This window comes from Crocodylus siamensis, chromosome 1 (genome assembly GCF_052110815.1).
Source record: "Crocodylus siamensis isolate JL-2025a chromosome 1, ASM5211081v1, whole genome shotgun sequence".
NCBI lineage: Eukaryota > Metazoa > Chordata > Crocodylia > Crocodylidae > Crocodylus > Crocodylus siamensis.
Window position 1 is genome coordinate 395,252,843 of NC_143395.1, and position 19,379 is coordinate 395,272,221.

A 19,379-nucleotide genomic window follows, 5' to 3' on the forward strand; every position below is an offset into this window, starting at 1 on the left:
CTGTGGTCTATGTATTAATGTAAGCTCTACCAGTGCAAATGGGCCATCTTTCTAGGCTCTAAGAAATGCCTGTTTTCCTTTACAATTTCTTCTTCTAAAAGGAACAAGATCCCAATTTTTAGCTAATCAGAAGGGTTAACAATTTTGATAGCAGCCTGATCCTCTGTTTCAGATCTTGTGTCTTGAGCTAAAGGCTTACACGTAAAGCAGGACTTCAGCAATGCGGTACCTAATCTTTACGTACTGTTTTGCCTAATGGAACTCATAGTCCTGGGTTAGACGCCAAAAGCCAGCATGCCCAAAGCCTCCTCACTTGGAAATACCAAGGAGAATGTAGTTAGATTCCTATCTTCCCTTAGGCCTCTCAGTGTTCGGTGTTTAAGCCAGATCAGCCTTTCCTCACACAAAGAGAAATTGGCCTACACCATTGTACCCAATAAGACAGCAGTTAGTAAACTTACTTGGGAAGTAGAAACTTTGTTTGCCTGATTTGGAGCAAGGAGTTGCAAGCTGCTCATCCCAAAGTCCACATAAGTGCCTAGCTAGCTATAGAGTTAATCTCTTTCTTCCAAATATTTAATTCTTCCTGAGTCCTGTGAGGGTGGACAACATTCCATGTGCTGTGAGGGGAGATTGCACCCTGTGGGGGGCCAGGGGACCCACTCCTCCTGAGCATCCCCCCCACAAGGTCCCCCACACCCACAGAACCCCCACAATTGCCCCAAATCTACCTGCCCACCAACTCACATCCCTCCACACATACCCTCCTGTCTTCCCTCACACCTCTTCCCACCCCCTTTCTGAAAACACCATATCCCCCCATCACACACCCATCATGTGCAAAGAAAACCAAAATCACACATCAACACATATAAGTATTTAGAATTTATTTTATCATGCTGATAGAGACACTGGTAGGCTTCCAAATTGCTTTAACATTGTAAATATACCAATAAAGCATTGCCCAACTGATCAGTCTCTCTCTATCTCTCTCTCTCTAGATATGTGTGCGTGTGTATAAAATAATCTTTTGTTTTAATTGTGGAAGAACGTGAATTTTGGGGTATTTTTAAAAATGGATTTGGTCTGCTGCTTCAGCAGTCCAGCTGACAGAAGGGATAGTGACCCCAGGTACCAATTGGCTGGGCCCCAGAAGCTCCTGAGAGCAAGTAGCCTTGAACTGCTTGCCAGGGCAGTTTTTTTGTATGGATGGGGCCAGAACAGGGCAGCTTTTTATACTGTGGGGGACAGCACAGGTGCTGGCCCTGGGCTCTAGCCCCCCCTTGCTGCAGGTCCATGAGGAGCTGAGTGGGGTTATTTTGCCCCAAGTGGCACAATAACCACTTTGTTGCTGCACAACAAAGTGCATGTCCAAGCATGTGCACTGAAGCAAAAAGCCCTGGCTCAAATTTGCACCGCTTCTATTGGAACTGCTACAAGCGCACATGCTTGCATGTGTGGAGATGTCTATAATGGGTAATCCAGAACCCAGTTGAGGTTATTTTTCCCATATGTATTTGTTGACTTTTTGGCTCATTCACTCAACTTCCCAAGATCTTTCTGCAGATCCTTTCCATTAGCTTGGGATATGACTACCTGGAATATGACTACTTGAACTAATTTACTATTGTCTATAGACTGAGATTTCCCCATTTTCCAGGTCATTGATGAAACAATTGAACAAACCCAGATTCCTAGAAGATTCTACTATTAAATATTCTCTATCCTAAAAAGTGGCCCTTTTAGATCTGTTCATTACTTCCTATCATTTAACAAGGTTTCAGCCCATGAAGAACCTTCCCTCCAATCCAGTGGCAATTCAGTATAAGAGAGTTTTGTGAGGCAACGACGCAACAGCTTTTTGAAAATATATTAGTTGGATCCCCCTTGTTCACATGCTTGGAACACCCTCAAAGAACTCCAGGAGACTGAGGAAATTCTACCTCACTTGCTGACTCTTCTCCAGCATTTAAAGTTTATCCAAGTAACTGCTGATTTTATTCTTTGTTGTAGATTCTACCAGCTTGTCAGCTAAGCCTCTAATATACTGTTTTTAAACACCTTCCAGGCTTCATGCAGACATATTAGATTTTGGACTGTTCCTTTGAACTTCTTTCAAACTAACTTCCTCATTATAGTGTAATTTCCCTTCCTCAAGTTGTAAGGTGAATTTGTTTGTTTACTCTCTCCCATTAGGATGTCGAATGTAACTCTGTTGTGTTCACTATTATGGACTGGTTCACATACTGATACCCCAGGATCCTGGTTTTCTCTGATTAAAAAAAAAATCCCCAATTTTTGGATTTAAAAAAAAGTAACCCAAAATCCACATTTTTTCCATGACTAAAAAGAAATGCCAATAATATATATACACATTTTATATACACATATAAAATCCACATTTTTCCATGATTAAAATGAAAAACCACTATATATATTTTATATATACATACAGCAAAACTGTGTTAACCAAAACTTTATTAGCCAGAAAACCTTACTGACTGGCATCCAAGAGATGCGCAAAAGCTAAAACAGAAGTTCCACTTCTGGGGACTTTCAGTTACTGCCACGAGTCATGTTTTTCTTTGTCACTTCTTTGGCCCACAGCCTGGGGCAAAGCAGCCTGCACAGGGCCCCCTCCTTGTCCCCCCGCACACTGATGCCGGGAGTGCAACAGATGGTGCACATTTGATTAATCAGCATATTTGATTAACCGGCATCCCCCATTCCCGGGGGATGCTGGATAACAGAGCTTTTACTCTGTGTGTGTGTGTGTGTGTGTGTGTGTGTGTGTGAACACATGTATAGTGGTGTTTCATTTTAATCATGGAAAAATGTGGATTTTGGATGACTTTTTTTAAATCTGAAAATTGGGATTTTTTTTAGTCAGAAAAAAAAGGATCCCTGCTGATACCTCTTGAATCAAGGCCTGTGTACTGTTCAGCACTAGATCTAAAATTATTCTGCTCTTGAGGGTCCTGTTTTCTTCTAGAAAGCAGTTGTGTATTGCGTGCAGAAATTTTATATCTACATTGTACCATGATGAGGTATTTATCTGATCCAGTCTAGGCAAGGAACAAAGGAGCATGGGATAGCAGGGCTGAAAGGGACCTCAAAAAATCATTAGGTTCAGCCTCCTGCTTAAGCCAGGATCATCCCTGACTAAAACACCCAGCCAGGTGTGTGCAAACTGCTCTTGAAAATTTCCATGGATGAAGATTCTACAACGTCGCTAGGTAGCCTTAATCACCTTCACAGTCAGAAGTTTCTTAACCTCAAATGTTTGACTACCTTTATAGTCAAAAAGTTCCTTCTGATCTCCATCTGCATCTTCTCTGCTGCATCTTCAGTCCATTGCTCCAAGTTCTGTCCCTTTTGGCCAGGGAGAAAAGCTCATCTCCATCTTCTGTACAGTTGCCATTCAGATACTTGAAGACTATTGAGTCTTCTTTCTCCAAAATAAATAACCCTAGTTATTTCAGCCTTGCCTCATAAGTCATGCTTTCCAGACTTCCAGTAATTTTTGTAGGTCTCAGTTGGACTCCCTCCAATCTGTCAACATCCTTCTTGAAGTGCGAGGCCCAAAACTGGACACAATACTCCAGGTGAGGCCTCACCAATGCTGAATACAGTGGAAAAATCTCTTCCCTAGATTTGCAAGTGACACTCCTGTTAATACAACCCAGTATACTTTTGGGTTTTTTGCAACAAGAGTACATTGGTGGCTCATATTCAACTTATGGTCTACTATAACTCTCAGGTCTCAGCAGTACTAGCTACTCATTCCCCAGTCTGTATTTGTGCATGCAATTATCTCATTTTAAGTGTGGGATGTTGTATTTGTCCTTGTTGAATTTCACTGCCAGACAGTGGAACCATTTCTCCAGTTTATCCAGGTCATCAAGAGTGTCTGCAGCTCCCCCCAATTTGGTGTCATCTACAAGTTTGCTAAGCATCCACTCAATCCCATTGTCCAAATAATTAATGAAGATATTAAACAATACTGGACCCAGAACAGATTCCTGGGGAGCCTTACTTTCTGCATCTTCCCAACTAGACACTGAGCCATTGATAAGTACTCACTCGGCATGTCTACATGTTCATGAATGCACTGTAGTTACTGTGCATTAAGTTTTAGTAGTTGGTTAACCAAGTAGTAAACATAGAGTAACTTGTGCTACTGTACACTAGCACCAGCACACAGGTTTTTAGTGACATTTACTGCACAGTAGCCTAATATCACTTCACAGTAGTGTATTAGCCTGTTTTTTTCCCGACACACTACTATGCAGTGTTACCAGGCTACTGTGCACTTAGCGTCTCATGGAGATGCACCCATTGAGCACTATGATCAGAGCATGAAGATAGTTGAAGTCTCCCTTTATTATTGTTTGTCCCATTTTTGCAGGTTATCTAATCTTCCTCAGCATTTCATAATCACCTTCACCATCCCAATCAGGTGATTAGCAGTACAGTCTTAGTACTTTGTTCCTTTTATTTATATACACCAACGATCATCCCATTTAACAAGGCACAAGAAATTTTATTATGTAGGCAATTTCTGTACAGTCACCCAAGCTAAAAACTTCACTCAGGTTGAGACCACACTGGCATCAGCACTCAGTGGGATGTCAGACTATTACATAAAAAATCAACTATGTAATACTGCAAATAAAACACAGGTTATTCTTTTCCATTTTTGAAACCAAGATACTAGCAAGTGACTCAACCTAACTTGGAATGGAGTATCTCTCACCCACTGCCTAAATCCTGTCTACTTGGGAGTGACACTAGACTGCAAACTTTTGTATAAAGCATGTACAAAAGATGATGTGCAAAGTTAGTTCCCAGAACAACATAGTAAAGAAGCTCATCAACGCCATATGGGAGGCCAGTCCAACAGTGTTACAAATTACTGTGCTTACACTTTGTTATTTGGCAGCTGAATATGCATGCCCCGTTTAGGAAACATGCGAAAAAGCTACACACTATGCTGAACAAAAGTTTCAGGTAGTTTTACTTGATGCCTTAAACTAATAAAGGTCAATAGTCTCCATTTACTTGCTGGGATCTTCCCACCAGACATCAGGGCTAGGAACAAAAATTCAAAAAGCCTGAGTCTGAATTGATTCAATCTTTGAAGGTTAATTTAACCTGCTAACATTGAACCTATTTTCAAGTGCACAAATATTCCCTCTGGACTGAGGGAAAGCCAGCACGTGCCTGCAGTGGCTCAGGCTAGAAGCTGCAGGATGCTAGAGCAGCCCTCCCTTCCTTTCTATAGTGCTGAGCTGAGGTGGGGGGGCAAAGACAGGCCCTGGAAGGATGCTCTGATTAGGGAGGAATTTAAACCCCACCCTGCCTGCTCAGTTCTAGGCTTTTCCCCACTCACTGCTCAGCTTATGTGCACTGAACGTATGTTGTGTTGCAGTTTTAAACCAGTTTCTGATCACTTAAATCAGTTTATGTGTAATGTCTGTCCCTAGCCCAGGAGAGCAGTAGCAAGCAAAATAGAATTCACCCAGTAGATCAAAGGTAAGAAGCACCCTCTACCTAGCCACATTTTGGCTTCTAGTAAACTAAGAGCACGGAACAGTTTCTTCTCTACAACACAGCTACTGGATGAAACACCAAAGGCCACATGAATAAAAATGTGGCATTTACAAGCAGAGATGACCTAGGAGGGAGTTAGGATGAATATCAAAGCTGTGAAACATTTCCTTTCAAGCAGAGCTTGATTGACCAACACGGAGAAGCTTGAATTGCCTCTGAACAGGGAGTCAGTAAGATTAAACATGCAATTTTAATGACACAAATCCGTGTGTGGAGTGGAAGAAACTTTCAGACTATAGAACACCTACTGGCTTGCCAACATATTGGGGAACAATGCACCAACAAGGACCTTGTTAAAGCTGCAATTCAAGCAACAGTATGTGTCCAGTTTTGGACTCAAATTTGAACATGGTGAAAGGCCACGAGAAGAGGGAGTTCCTTTTATTCAAGCACAGAATTTCTCGCCACAGAGATTCTATGATATTTCCCCTTTTAGATAAGATTTTATATTGTTACTGTCTATGCTATCCTTAATATACATTGCCATGCTTCCACATGCACATCCTACTCTGTAATTCCTATGTAGTTTGTGTCCTAGTATCCTTCAATGAAGTCTCTGAGGGCATGTTTACACATTCATTAATGCACTGTAGTTACTGTGCATTAAGTTTATTATTGTATAAACAAGTACTAAATCAGTGCACAGTAACTGGTGTTACTATTCAGTAGTGCTGGCACACAACTTTTCAGTAGCCTAATAATCCTGTGCAGTAGCGTATTAGCACTGTTTCTGCCATGACACAATACTGCTCAGTATTAGTAGGCTACTATGCATTTAACGTCTTCTGTAGATGTGCCCTGAGATACCTATTTTGTTAATATCAACATTAACAGCCATTCTAGTTTACCCATCAGGTTTCTAGCATTTGTGTAGAAACACATAAGATTTTTATCCTTGCCTCTTATTGCAAGTGTCATTTGAGTGGGAACTCTAACTGTTCTGACTTATCCTCACTATTGTCTGCATTTACATTTCCTACTGCCTTTCTTTCCTTTTCAAGAGGGCATAGAATTTGTATGATGTCCCCTTTTAGGTTTGTGTTAATTTGAACCACGTGCTCTTCCACACCTGTTGGCTTTGTGAGTTTTTAGTTTAAAAACTCCTTTAAGACCTTTTGATATTTTAGTGCCAGCAATCTGGTTGCATCTTGGTTCAAGTGGAACCCATCTTTTCTATACAGGTTTCTTGTGTCCTGGAAGGTTTCCCATTTCCTTGTAAACCTTAATCCCTCATCCCTACTCCATTGTCTCATCCATGCATTTAGACTTAGGAGCTTTGCCTGTTTGTCTGGCTCTGTGGATGGCACTTGAAGCATTTCAAAGAATGCTACCATGGAGGTCCTGGACTTAAACCTCATATCTAGAAGCCTAAATTTAGTATCTAGGACCTTTATTATCCACCTTCTTTATATTATTGATGCCCACATGGACTATGACTAGTTCCTCACCATCACACTCAGCAGTCTGTCTACACATCTTACGAGGTCCTCTAACGCTGCACCTAATAGGCAAGCCACTATGTAGTACATGCCAGATGTCACAAACCCAAATATCTGTATCTATTCATTGAATCCCCGCCCTCTCCCCCCCCCAAGGACACAACTTGCTTCTTTCTTTCCTATGGGTCCTCTCCCTTGGAGGAGTATCCTTGGTGCAAGAGGACATTATGGTATCAGATGGAGGGTGTCTGAATGAAAGGATCGTTCCCCTCCTTCTCAGACACTCCCTTCTGCTTTCCCTCACCAACCCCCACAGGGAGAGCAAATTGACACATCCTTGGCTCAAAAATCCATACTGTTATTCCTAATCCCAAACACACGGAGATACTAGAGCTTGTCAAAGAACAGGTTGCCAGAGTCTATCCCCTACCTTTTTTTGTGGAGGCAAACTGAATCATTTTGGCTGAAATTCTACAAAAATATTCACCCTGAAGCAAACATCTGGTATGTTAAAGTTCATCCTGAATGTTCAAAGATTGGCAGCAGTAAAAGCAATTAAAACAGTTTTACAATGGACCCTGTCAGGCAACTTTAATAATGAGCAGTTTTATCAGAGTTAACAGACTTTCTCACAATTAGAAAACTTTTTCTTTAAACAGACATCTCTCTCTCTTTCACACAGAGAGAGAGAGAGAGAGAGAGAGAGAAAGAGATTTGGGTCATATTAACCAAAGCATTGTATTCAAGAGAAAAGGTAAAATACCACCTGGTACTTGGCACCTGAAGAATAGTATCTAGTCTGAGGCATTGCATTTTAAAAAGGATTTAAAGTAGAGGGATAATACCAAGATGACCCAGAATACCAAGATATAAAGGGGCTGGGAACTCAAGGCTGAAGAAGCTAGGTATGCTAGGAGAGGAAATATGATAGCTGTTTTCAAATATTTGAAAGGCTGCGTCAAGGTGGGTGGAGAAATTTTGTTTTTCTGTGCTGCAGAGAGTAGGACAACAGTGTGGTTATAAACAACAGCAAAGCAGACTTAGAACATAAGAACAATGGAACTTGTGGAAGCTGTTAAATCTCTCATTAGAGGTTTTCAAGATAGGCCAGAACAGACATTTGTTTGCCCTGCTTTAGAAATAGAGCATCCCATCTGTGCCTGGGATTGCTGTAGATGGTCCTTGGGATTTCTTCAAACTTTATCATCCCCATGTTGAGAGCTGGTATGCAGGTGGAGCTTATTTTTCAGTATGCCATAGAGCCAATGGAGACAACCCATTTTCCATTACATCGAGGGACAGTTGTGTACACTGCTAATGAATTGCTTGTTGTCGGTGTGATGCCACATGATAATTCTGCACCCTTATCCATAGATAGTATTCTGACAACTAATTTTTTGCACAGGACCCCTGCTGTATTCATTGCACAGGATGAACCTGGCCTGTGAATGCATCAGGATTATGTTATAGAAAAAGGTATAGTGAATAAGTTAAGGCATTGGGGTAAGAGAAATTCTCATGATTAAAGCAGTTGAATGGTGCCCTGGGGAATTTTACCCTGCCTCTGCCATAGAATTTGTGTGATGCTTGTCAAGTGACTTAAATCAAACTTTTTGACACAGGCTCAATCCCTGTGTGCTTGTTCTAAACTATGGATTTAAAATTAGGACCCTTTTTACTCTCTGTGCCTCAACTCCCGTAATAAAGGATAACATTACCTCCTTACCTGGCAAGTGTTTTGTAAAGCTAAATTTGTAAAGCACTCATACTGCACTGCACTGTGGAATGCCAGAGAAAAATGCATGAAGAAATGAATAACTGTATCTTCAGAGTGGTGTTTGGATAGTTCAGTAAATAAGGCATAAGGTCACACGTGTAATAATGAGGATGAAATAGCATATTGAATAGCTATTCATTAACTGCATCTATCCATTTGACCTACAATGTATATTTTATGTATATTTTATAATGATGCTAGTGCATTATGTTTTCATGAACATGTCCATTTAGATAGGTTTGTGACTTCAATTGTGAGAGGATCTGTTGATTTACAGAGTGAGACCAGAAATAGTATATTTTAATATGTGATAGAAGCATATAAAATAATGTTGAAATAAACAGTCAGTGGTCATGTTTAGATAAATGTTTTGTTGTAAGCCTGAATTCTCACGTTCATATTTTATTAACACCAGCTAGTGAAACAACTCCATCTGTTCTGTCTGAACACCTTTCTTCAGTCTCGGGCACTGAGTGTTGAATTCCCAGAGATGATGTCAGAAGTGATTGCTGCCCAACTACCCAAGATTCTGGCAGGGATGGTGAAACCTCTCCTTTTTCACAAAAAGTGAAATGTCTTTTCTCTTATTGTAGAGATGATTTTTGTGCCTTTGTTTGTTTGTTTATTTTGGTCAGGATTTTGCAGTGTCAGGACTTTAGGATATTTGTTTTATTTACCTACCGCCTTACACCTGTAACATACAATTGTTCTGTAAGTTTGATGTACATATTGTGAGCTCCTGATTCCTTTTACTGTTGAAATCACAATTATCATAAGATATATTTTGTAAGTTCAAATAGGTTGCTCCTTAGGAATGCACAAGAACGATAATGAAATGAACCTTCAGATTTCTAAGAACAGTTTTTTTAGACATTTTTCTTACATAATATTCATTTTTAAACTTCTGTTATGACATGGAGTAAACCTTCTGCAGTAGAGTATGGGTATGGTGGGCATATGTATAAATACTAAACATTTGAAGGAATTAAAGGTACATTGCTCACATTTACTCATGGATACTTCACCTTTTTCTCATTAACCTGCCTCATAGAAGTAGCATTTCAAAATACAGCATCCAGGTTTAGACAGATAGTATATTTGGACCTTCACAAGTAATTAGCATAGTGACAGCATCATTTGCATTCTTATATATGCATGTCTGTGAAGAAGTTCTCCCTCATATGTTGGAAGGGCGTGGGAAACATCAACATGTACACCGCCTATTGAAACCCGTGTGTGTATTCATACACACGCAAACAGACGCATCTAGTTTTTGCTCTTACTGTTTTTCATCAGCATGGCAGTTATCACTAAAGTTAAGCCACTTGGCTCTAATTTTAAAAGTTATGACCTCTAAACTGTATTCACGTAGTCCCCGTTAGGTCTGTTAGAAGCTTTAAGCATATTTAATTTTTATGTTTTTACAACATTTATAAGTCTTTTGACTGAGTACAGACATTAGTGATCTTAACATGTTATTGGATATATTAAAACACAACTAAATCAAATTATAGGGCAATCAAATGCACAAAGAAATGGAAATGATGCCCACCAGAGTTTTGAAATACACCAGTTGCATTATAATGCCATTCAGTGGAGTCATATCATTTACAAAGATATGTTATAACAGAGATAATGTTGACGGAAGTTACTGTGACTGGGAAACCAAGCAGAATATAAGGATATAATTAAAGAGGATATCATAGTGTTTACAGTGGGCATGAAATGTTAATACTAACAGACCACAGTGTGATTTTGTTCCCTCAGTTATGGGTATGAAAATACTCACGGATTTAATACAGGTCAGTTGTGTGTATGTTCAAATGACAGAGGAATGGAACAAGGCAAAACAAAAGCAGCCACCAGGCTGCAAAATTATGACTACAAGGTTTGCTGAACATTAAAAGAGAAAGTAAGTTATATAGTCTACCCGTGGAAGCTACGGTCTCGATTCTCAAAAATTCCCAGGAGAACTTCTCTGGAGGATGGCAGGATGATCAGTTGTCTCCTCTTAGAGATGTGTAAGAAAATATTGCACATAAAAATCATTAAAAAATAGCCCAATATTGGAAAAAAGAAGAGGCAGGATATAGAAAATGCTATAGATATACTTTCCTGTTGGATAGCCTTGCCTGACATCTTAACTAGCTATAGACATTTAAATAATTTTAATTTTACCCACACAGCCAGACTATAACATGAATCTTCATGGCAATTGCCTTCTGATACATTAAAACTTAATAAGTCTTTTGTTTTAGCATAATGGGGGTGTTTTGTATTTACATTACTTATTTTATTTTAGCTAATTCCAGATGCTTCCTTCCTTTTTGGCCATTAATCTGTTGCATAGTAACAACAGTCCAGTAAACTATCTGAGAAGCCAAATGTGTTGGCAAGATTTACTATTCACTGATCCACTGATAAGTGTCATTAAGTTATTGTCACACACATCTTTCCCATCCTATAAAAAATTAGAAATACTATCTTTGACTATAGAAGTGGGGGGCAGGGAATATGATAACCTTGAAAATATTCAGGCTACACCAGATTTTAATCCATTTCTTCAGAATGGTCAAAGTAGGCACCACCTTACTCTGTTCACTTCTGTAGTAGATATATGGCAGATATCCTTAGAACAGTTCAGACTTGTCTCAAAGACATCATCAAGAAACTTAAGTTGAAATTATTTTCTGTGAGAAAATACTAAAACCTGAAAATAAAGTATAAAAAAAAAAGTCTGGATTTCTAAAGAGTTTCCATTGCATCATACTTATGATGACTTATGCATAAAAAGGGTCTGTCTAAGTTTGGTCTTTGTACCATTTGCCAATCTGGATCATCCAAAGGCAAAACAGATTTGATTTGCGCACTTCCAGCTTTGATTCCAGCGTAATTACTCTAGCTGTTTTATTCCCTGATTTGATACCATCACCTGGCCTATATTTTAACCTACTCTATATATGATCAGAATATGAAGAACTTACTTATATACTACACGGCTGCAGGCTTGGTCAGCAATCCAGCAAAAACTACAGTTACAAAACTAATTTTCTTAGGAGCTGCAGAGTAGTAAGGGGCTTTACATAAAGTTTGTATAAAGTTCTTCTCTATATAGCTGTTTATATAGCTTAGTCTAAGATAAGGGACATTTCTTAGCTTGCCAGCTGCAAAAGCTCTAAAACTGAAATTATATTTAGTGACTGTAAATATTAGAGAAAGTCTCATAATTCTGGACTTTCCACATTGCATTTTGCAGACTCAGATGTCTGACTCGTGTTCTGGCCCTTGGCATTGAACATGAATAGCAGAGCAGTCAAGCACACAGACAAGATACATTTAAAAGTCTTAAATGAGACTTCTAAGGAGAGGGCAATACTGATAAAGTGTTTCCCATTTTTCCAATATTTTGTAAACTGGGTTTAAATCTTAGTCTTTTACATATTTGCACCTTCCTCTATTTCATATGCTTTTATAGTGTTTTCCTATGCTGATTCAGTCTAAACAATGCATGAAGCTTTGATTGATATTTTAAAAATTATTTTGGAAGCAAGTGTGTGTGTGTGTGTGTGTGTGTGTCTGTGTCTGTGTGCATGCATGTGTGAACACATATACAAGTTATTACAAATGATTGATTTTTAAATTAAAATACCTGGGGCCTGGGAGCAGCAGCAATGTTTGCAATTGGAAAGCTATAACAAAATATTAGTGACAGTGAACAACTCCCCATTTGTAGTGAATTAGCATTCTCTGCCACATATGACCTGAAGCTATTTGCAGTCATACTTACCCTGGTTTAAGGTCAGGAAGATCAAAGGATTTTTATTGTCAAAGATCTCAGTCAGACCAAGTGTACAACTGACCTGTATTTTTTTGCTGCTGATTCATTACACAGGAAAACATGGTCTGTTAAAAGTTGATTGCTAGGTTTTGGATCAGACAGGCTAGGCTCGTTTAATGAAATTAAGCTTCAATAGTTTTAGACTTGTGGCTATTCCTGCAGCTGTATTGAAGCAATGTTTTCTGTGATCACATTTAAAAAAATACATTTCAGCCACAAGCCTATAATTTCTAAGAGCATAGGACTGAATACAACCTTGTGTTTCTATTGCTTTCTTTAAACTATGGGAATATCCATTCACAATGCTAATACAGTTGAATAAAACAGATTATAGTACCTCCCTACAGCCAAAAAGGTTTTGGGGCAAGTATCCAAGCTACAGGTAGTGGGACAAGACTCAGGGTCCAACTTTCACTGGTTTTAACTTGAAATTAATTTAGAAATGTTCCAGCAAACTAAGGATTGGTAGTACAGAAAGGTCTGCGAATAGCTGTCTTGATTCTTAGCAGCTGTCAACTGTGTCTTAATCTAAAAGCAAAGAAAACATCTCTGCGATGGTCATGGCAGTAAACATACAATACTGAAAATAACCCCCTCTCCCATAGTCCATTGTCCTGGGAAGTGGTATTGGGAAGAAGGACAGGAGGTCGTCTGCCAGGTATAGTAGCCTGTGTGAATAGTTTAGAGTATTTTTGCAGTGTGGGGGAGGAAAGGGATGAGTTCAGTGGCAAAGATACTGTAGACTGTAGGAAGATGTCAGTGGACTTTGGAGGGTTGGTGCTATGCTTTGCCATGCCTTGTCTTTTTTTTCAAATCTACTTCCCTTTGTGGGAGAATATCACAATTATTGAAACTACCTGCAGACGGGTCTATACCTGGTGTAAACTGGCCTATGAAGTCAAATAGGGTGACTACAGCAGTTAAGGACCTGTTTCCCAGACCACTGAATCAATGTTCTGAAAGCTTTAAGCTTGTAGTGTGTGCTCTTAATGATGTGAAATGTTTCAAACCAGAGATAGAGTTCAGATAAATAAGTGTTCCTGGAAATTAGCCTGGCCAGAATTGTCTAATTTCTACTGTTGCAAAACAGTGACTCCTGGATTAATATATCTCCTGGACTGGAGAGCTGTAGAGTGCAAGAGGCAGGGTGCAGTTTTTCTCTATTTCCGCTCTTCTCTACATACCACAATGCCAAACAAAAGCATTTATCCCACCCGTATCCGTTAGTGGCAGGCTGGCCTGTCTTTCCCTTGGATAAGTGAGCTTGCTGCCACTGAGCCAAACATCCCAAACTCAACTTTCCATGGGCTCAGAAGACTAAGAATGTTCTACCAGAATAGATGTCAGCCTTATTAGATTTACTAGCTTATGCTGCTTTGTGTCATGATGACCTGAGTGTTGAGCACAGGGTTTGTTTTTAATTTAATTCTCTATTTTCCCATTTAAAGATAAAAGGAAAGAAAATAAGATTGTTTTAAAAAGCCTGTTATTTACATGACAGCCCAGTTTTACAAATGAACTTATTCTGGAGTATTACCAAGACAATAGATTGCAGCTAGTGGCATCTGGAGCCATGGCACAATCCTTCCACAGGAACACAAGAAAAAGGTTACTGTCAGTCACAGATTTCAAATAGGAATTGTGGGTTTACATTAGGAAAAAATTATTAATACTTGGCAGGGACCAATCCACACTGAATTAAGTCTCCTGATCCTGTTAAGAACGTGCATAACCTTCAGTGCATGAACAGTCCTGTTAGGTATTTTCTTTTCTGGTTTGGGGCCCAAGCACACACACATTTCTAAAAAAGTTATTATGGAGTAAAAGGATGATTAGGAATAGAAAACTTCTGTTTATTGTTCTCCCACTGCTATGATTTTTAAGCAAAAGCATTTCAGCTCCTAACAAGTTCAGGGTGCACCCATGAGAAAACCATTGTCCCAACATGCTCTTAAACCATGCATAGCCATGTGGTCAGTTACCTCTACCGGCACAATAGTTTAACCAGTTCAGGCTTTAGGCACTTCATCAAAAGGTCACAATACCTCATTTAAAATAGTTTCAGCCCAGTATAATTTCTGAAGGCTCGATTTAAAAATCCCGACAGATTTCCAAATAGAGTTCTCCATGTCTATGCTGGATTTTTTCAGTAAAGTTCCCAGGAATCAAAAAGTCTCCAAGAGCAAGAGCCAGCATTTAATGTTCATCAGACCCAAATATTAGACTGAAAGGGGAATGTCTACATGGCACAGTACACATCACAGTCACAACCTCAAAATTTGAGGTAATTTTGCAGAAGTCAACTTTGTAAAACCCTGATGAGACTTTTAGGGAGGAAACTTTCCATCATTCACAGTATACTGGACATAAATTTCTCAGATATGCCTATTTTATATTTGCTTGATAAAAACACATTTGTAATATTATGATTTCCATTGGCCCCGTGTACTATCTCTGACTCCATAGAGACTCCAGTGGGAGACTCCTATCTGGTCATCTTTCTGTTGCAACACCATCCAAGATTGATGGATGTAATTCTCATTAATGGCTCTGATCCTAGAAGCTGATTTGCTTGAGCAACACCAGGATGGCTACCTGGAATCTCACGGAAATAAACAAGGCTCCAAATGTGCTCACATACTTACCCTTCAAGACTGTGGCCAACATGCAGAAAACCTTGTGATAAAGGAAGGTATTTGGATTTAAAACACTTGATTCATTAACAGTTAAGTCTTAAAATCCAGGTTACTAAATCACTGCTATTACAGACATCCTAAAAGAGACTTCTGACCAGATTTTTCTATTATTTTTGATATTACATATTTCCTAAATATTGTCAATTTTATGTTGAATTCTTATAAGAAATCTAATCCGGGAAGCCATCCAGCTACTTCTTTTTTTAATTTTCACATAAATCTTTAGAAGCCAGAAATCCAAATGTTATAAATTGACCTAAGTGAACAAATCCATTTAAAATGTTATTGATTGCAGCAGTTACCAAGGATATCCAAAAGTAAGGTTAAAGCCCTCATTCTGAGAGATACTATCTCATGCAGTGACTTGTTATGACAGCTGTGGGAGACAAACTATGGAAATACTTGATTAGTTTTATTTTCAAATCACACATGCTTTTTGGATCCAAAGATTTTGATATAATAGTCCCCTTGCAATAGAACAAGAGGATGCAATTTATAAGCCAGCCAAGAGACAGCTGAATCACATAGTAGTTCATGCATTTTACTTTCATGTGCGGAAATAAGTGCATCAAGATGTTATCATCAGAATTAATTTATTTAGACAGTGTTCTGGTTCCAACTGCATGCTCAGCTGTGTGAGATTTCACCTGTGGTCCTGTCTTTGTCAGAGATGCAATTTACATCTTTCAAATAGGGAAATAAAATTTCAAGGAGGGACAAACAAATGTTAACAAAGATTGTTATCTCACTGAGGCAGCTTCTGTTGCCTTTAAATGTATGGGAGCATCACAGCTGAATCTGGAGCTTTGTGTTTGGTCTTGCTAAAGGAAAGAGTATGCCCTATATTATCTTCTGAGATATAGACATCATTTCTATTAATAAAGCATGGCAACATTTTATATGATATAAATATAGGTGTATTATTTTAATTGGGGTATGCAGCATATTGCCTCTCAAGTTTCCCCTTAATTAAAATGCCCGTGTATACCATGTCAGAAGGATGTTAAATTTACTCTGGATCGATCTGCTGACCAAATTCCACAGGCAGGGTCAGCACGTGAGTTCAATCTGCTGGTGTGATCCTACATGCTAGCCTGGTCCCACATGCTCAGTCTGGTCATAGAATGATCCCATACACCGATGTGATCTGGCCCTTTGGGCCTCCCTTCGGGCTGGATGACACAGCCCAGTAGGCCAGATTCAGCTTGTGTGCCAGAGGGTGAGCACCACTGGACCATGACAATTGGAGAATTTGGGTTTCCCCAATATTTTAAGGGGCATAAAGACTGTAGAGCTTGAATTTTAATCAGTTTTTCACCTACCAACACCCATTCTTCAGCTTTTTTTAAAACCCTAACTTAATCCATAAATATGTCAGACTCACCTCTTCCACCAGTTTTATATTGATGCAGCTCCACTGACTTCAGCACTTACAGTGAGTTTTCAGGGTTGAGAAAGGAAAACCAGTCCAATTCAATTTAAACTTTACATAGAGCCAGATTCTAATACTCTTACACCTGCAAAATAGGGCAGATCATATTGAAGTCTATGGGACTACAGATAAAATTTTATTCAGTGTAAGAGAATCAGTATCTTGCCCTTTAAAAAGAATGGTTAAAGGCATTCTGAATACATTTTCTAGGGCATCTAGAAAATGTTTATATTTGAAACATGCTAAAGTATCCTCTGAATGCCCATATACATGTCACAAAATTAGACCTTCCAGAAGAACAAACTAGTGGTTACAGCCTAGTTTGGGGAGTCAAAGGAGATGTGATTTACATTTTTGTTGGTATGCTGTTTATCTTCTTTCTTCCTCATGTCTGTATTTTAAAACAGAGATGATAATCTTTCTTTCTGTCACTCAGATCATGTGGTTTAATTCACTAGCACTTGGTAAGAGCTTTGAGACCCTAGGATGGAAGACTTGAGACTTGCCAAATACTGAATTTTATTTGAAGAAACATTTGGACTGATGTTCGTACTTCTGATGAGTGTAACTGATGGATGTGAATTTTCAATATATTGTTGTTATTTTTATATAAAACAGACCTGAAGCTTGTATGAGATTTCTGTATTTTCTAGTGAAGAGGAACTGGCATCTTTATATTTGTATGTCTGACATAGCTTTCAAGGATTTTTGTAAAGGTGTTGTCTAGCTAACGTCGTGTCATATCCAATAAATTGGAGATATGCTTACCTTTCAGTGGTATGAGAACTGTTTAAAGCTCCAATTACACCTGGATTAGGAAGTCAAAAGGAAGCTATCTAGTACTGTGATACCTTTGAAAAAAGATTTGGACCTTTTTGTCTGGTCAGCACTTAGTATGTGTTCCCATGAGTAGAGAAATGTAAACTATCAAATTACTGAATATTTTTGCACTGAAAAATTGTCTAAAATCTGAAGAAAGAAAATGTGATATTGAAGTGGACAGGGCTGTCTGTGATCTTGTACATCTATCACTGGACAGAATGAAAGAGAACAATTTGAATTATTGTCCATCATTTGTACTGCAGTAGAATCAAAAGTCCTTACTGTGCTTAGCACAGATTCTGTTGAGAAAAAGACGAGGATACAACTATGATTAGCATAACTACTATAATTGCTGTTACATATTTTCTTTATTTTTAAGTTATTTGGCAAAAGTAAGAAAATGCATTAACTTATTTTCTTTGAAGAAATCCTTCCTCAGCCATCTTTGAATTCCAATCAGCGATACATTTTCTAGCACAACCACTTTACAGAACCTCTCAGTGTGCTGGGTCATTGCATCCACACAGGAAAGTTTTGAATTAATCAAGTCAAAGTAGAAGCTATCATAATGTATACACAGAGTGGTGAGATTTACTATATAACAGTGGTTCTCAAACTTTCTAGAGTCAAGACATGCCTCAATAGATTAGAGACATGCCTTGAAAAATGCCAGCTCTTAGTTTGCACTCTTCGACTACAGAAAATTAATAGAGCAACTCATCTGTTGCAAATAAGGCAGAAAAAAACTACAACAGGTCAGAATGTGAGTTTATCTTGTGAATCATGTTTGCACACCTAACAATGCTAACATTGTGTTGCACCCTGCATCACCATTGAAAGGATCACAAGGCACCCCAGGGTGCCATTGCACCCTGATTGACAATCACTACTGTAGAAATAAACTCTACTGAGAAGCACAGTAGTTTTCAAACCACCAGTTCTTTGTCAGACTGCCATTGGGTTAGACTAGGACAGGTTTTCCTCTGAGACAGTGGAGTAAGCCCTTCCTTTCTTAACAGACTCCACTGCAGTAGTGCTGAGGAAAGCAACCCTCCTCCCTCATCTCCAACATCTAACTTTCTCTGTATCCCCCAGAACTGAGAATCACTGGACAGAAATGTTATGAAAGTACAGTACAAGTAATTTCCTGGCTCTGTGGAAGAAAGATGCTCCATTCAAAGGGTGAAGTGATTTTGGCCGCATACAGGCATTCAAACAACAGTGAGAATTCTTGCAGGTCTTTTAGCCACAGGGTTCTTGTGCATGCATCTGAGCATGCTTTGCAGCTTCCCTGGTGCTAGAGACTGACAAGAGCAGCCAAGCACCCTGGACAGCACTGACTATCTGGCAGCCTCAGGAACAACTCCTAGGGAACTCTTGCCCCTAATACCCCTTCCGTCTGTCTCTGGTGAGGTGTTGAGAACCAGAGTGTGTCTGATCTTTTTTCATTAGCAAGTGTGCCACTTTCCACTCCAGTAGCCCGCAATGGATCCCTAGCCTGTTCACACCTGCTGACAAACCAGCATTAGGACCCAGGGCATACCAGCTGGGAAGGAATCATGCTCGGGGAAGACCTGGAAAATTAACTTCTGGCCTGCCAAAATGCAGTACCCAGCCACATAGGAGTTGGGTACATAGCAGCTTGTGCCTCAGTTTTCCCATTTGTGTTTCCCAAGCAGTGTTTTATTTTGGTAACTGCAAGGCAATCAGGGTGGAGGAAGCCCTGCCTGGCTGGAAACCATCTGCCTGGGTCCATTGGGGT

The 19,379-nt window shown here is 39.3% G+C and overlaps 1 protein-coding gene across 1 annotated transcript in view; it reads left to right on the forward strand.

Moving 5' to 3' along the window:
- The window catches only part of PGR (progesterone receptor), a 112,810-nt gene extending 94,972 nt beyond the window's left edge, over nucleotides 1–17,838 (forward strand). Inside the window, exon 8 of the mRNA XM_090030225.1 lies at nucleotides 9,245–17,838. Within this exon, the coding sequence (XP_089886351.1) occupies nucleotides 9,245–9,400 (156 nt within the window). The 3' untranslated portion in view covers nucleotides 9,401–17,838. The remainder of the gene's footprint in view (nucleotides 1–9,244) is intronic.
- The last annotated feature ends 1,541 nt before the right edge of the window (nucleotides 17,839–19,379 follow it).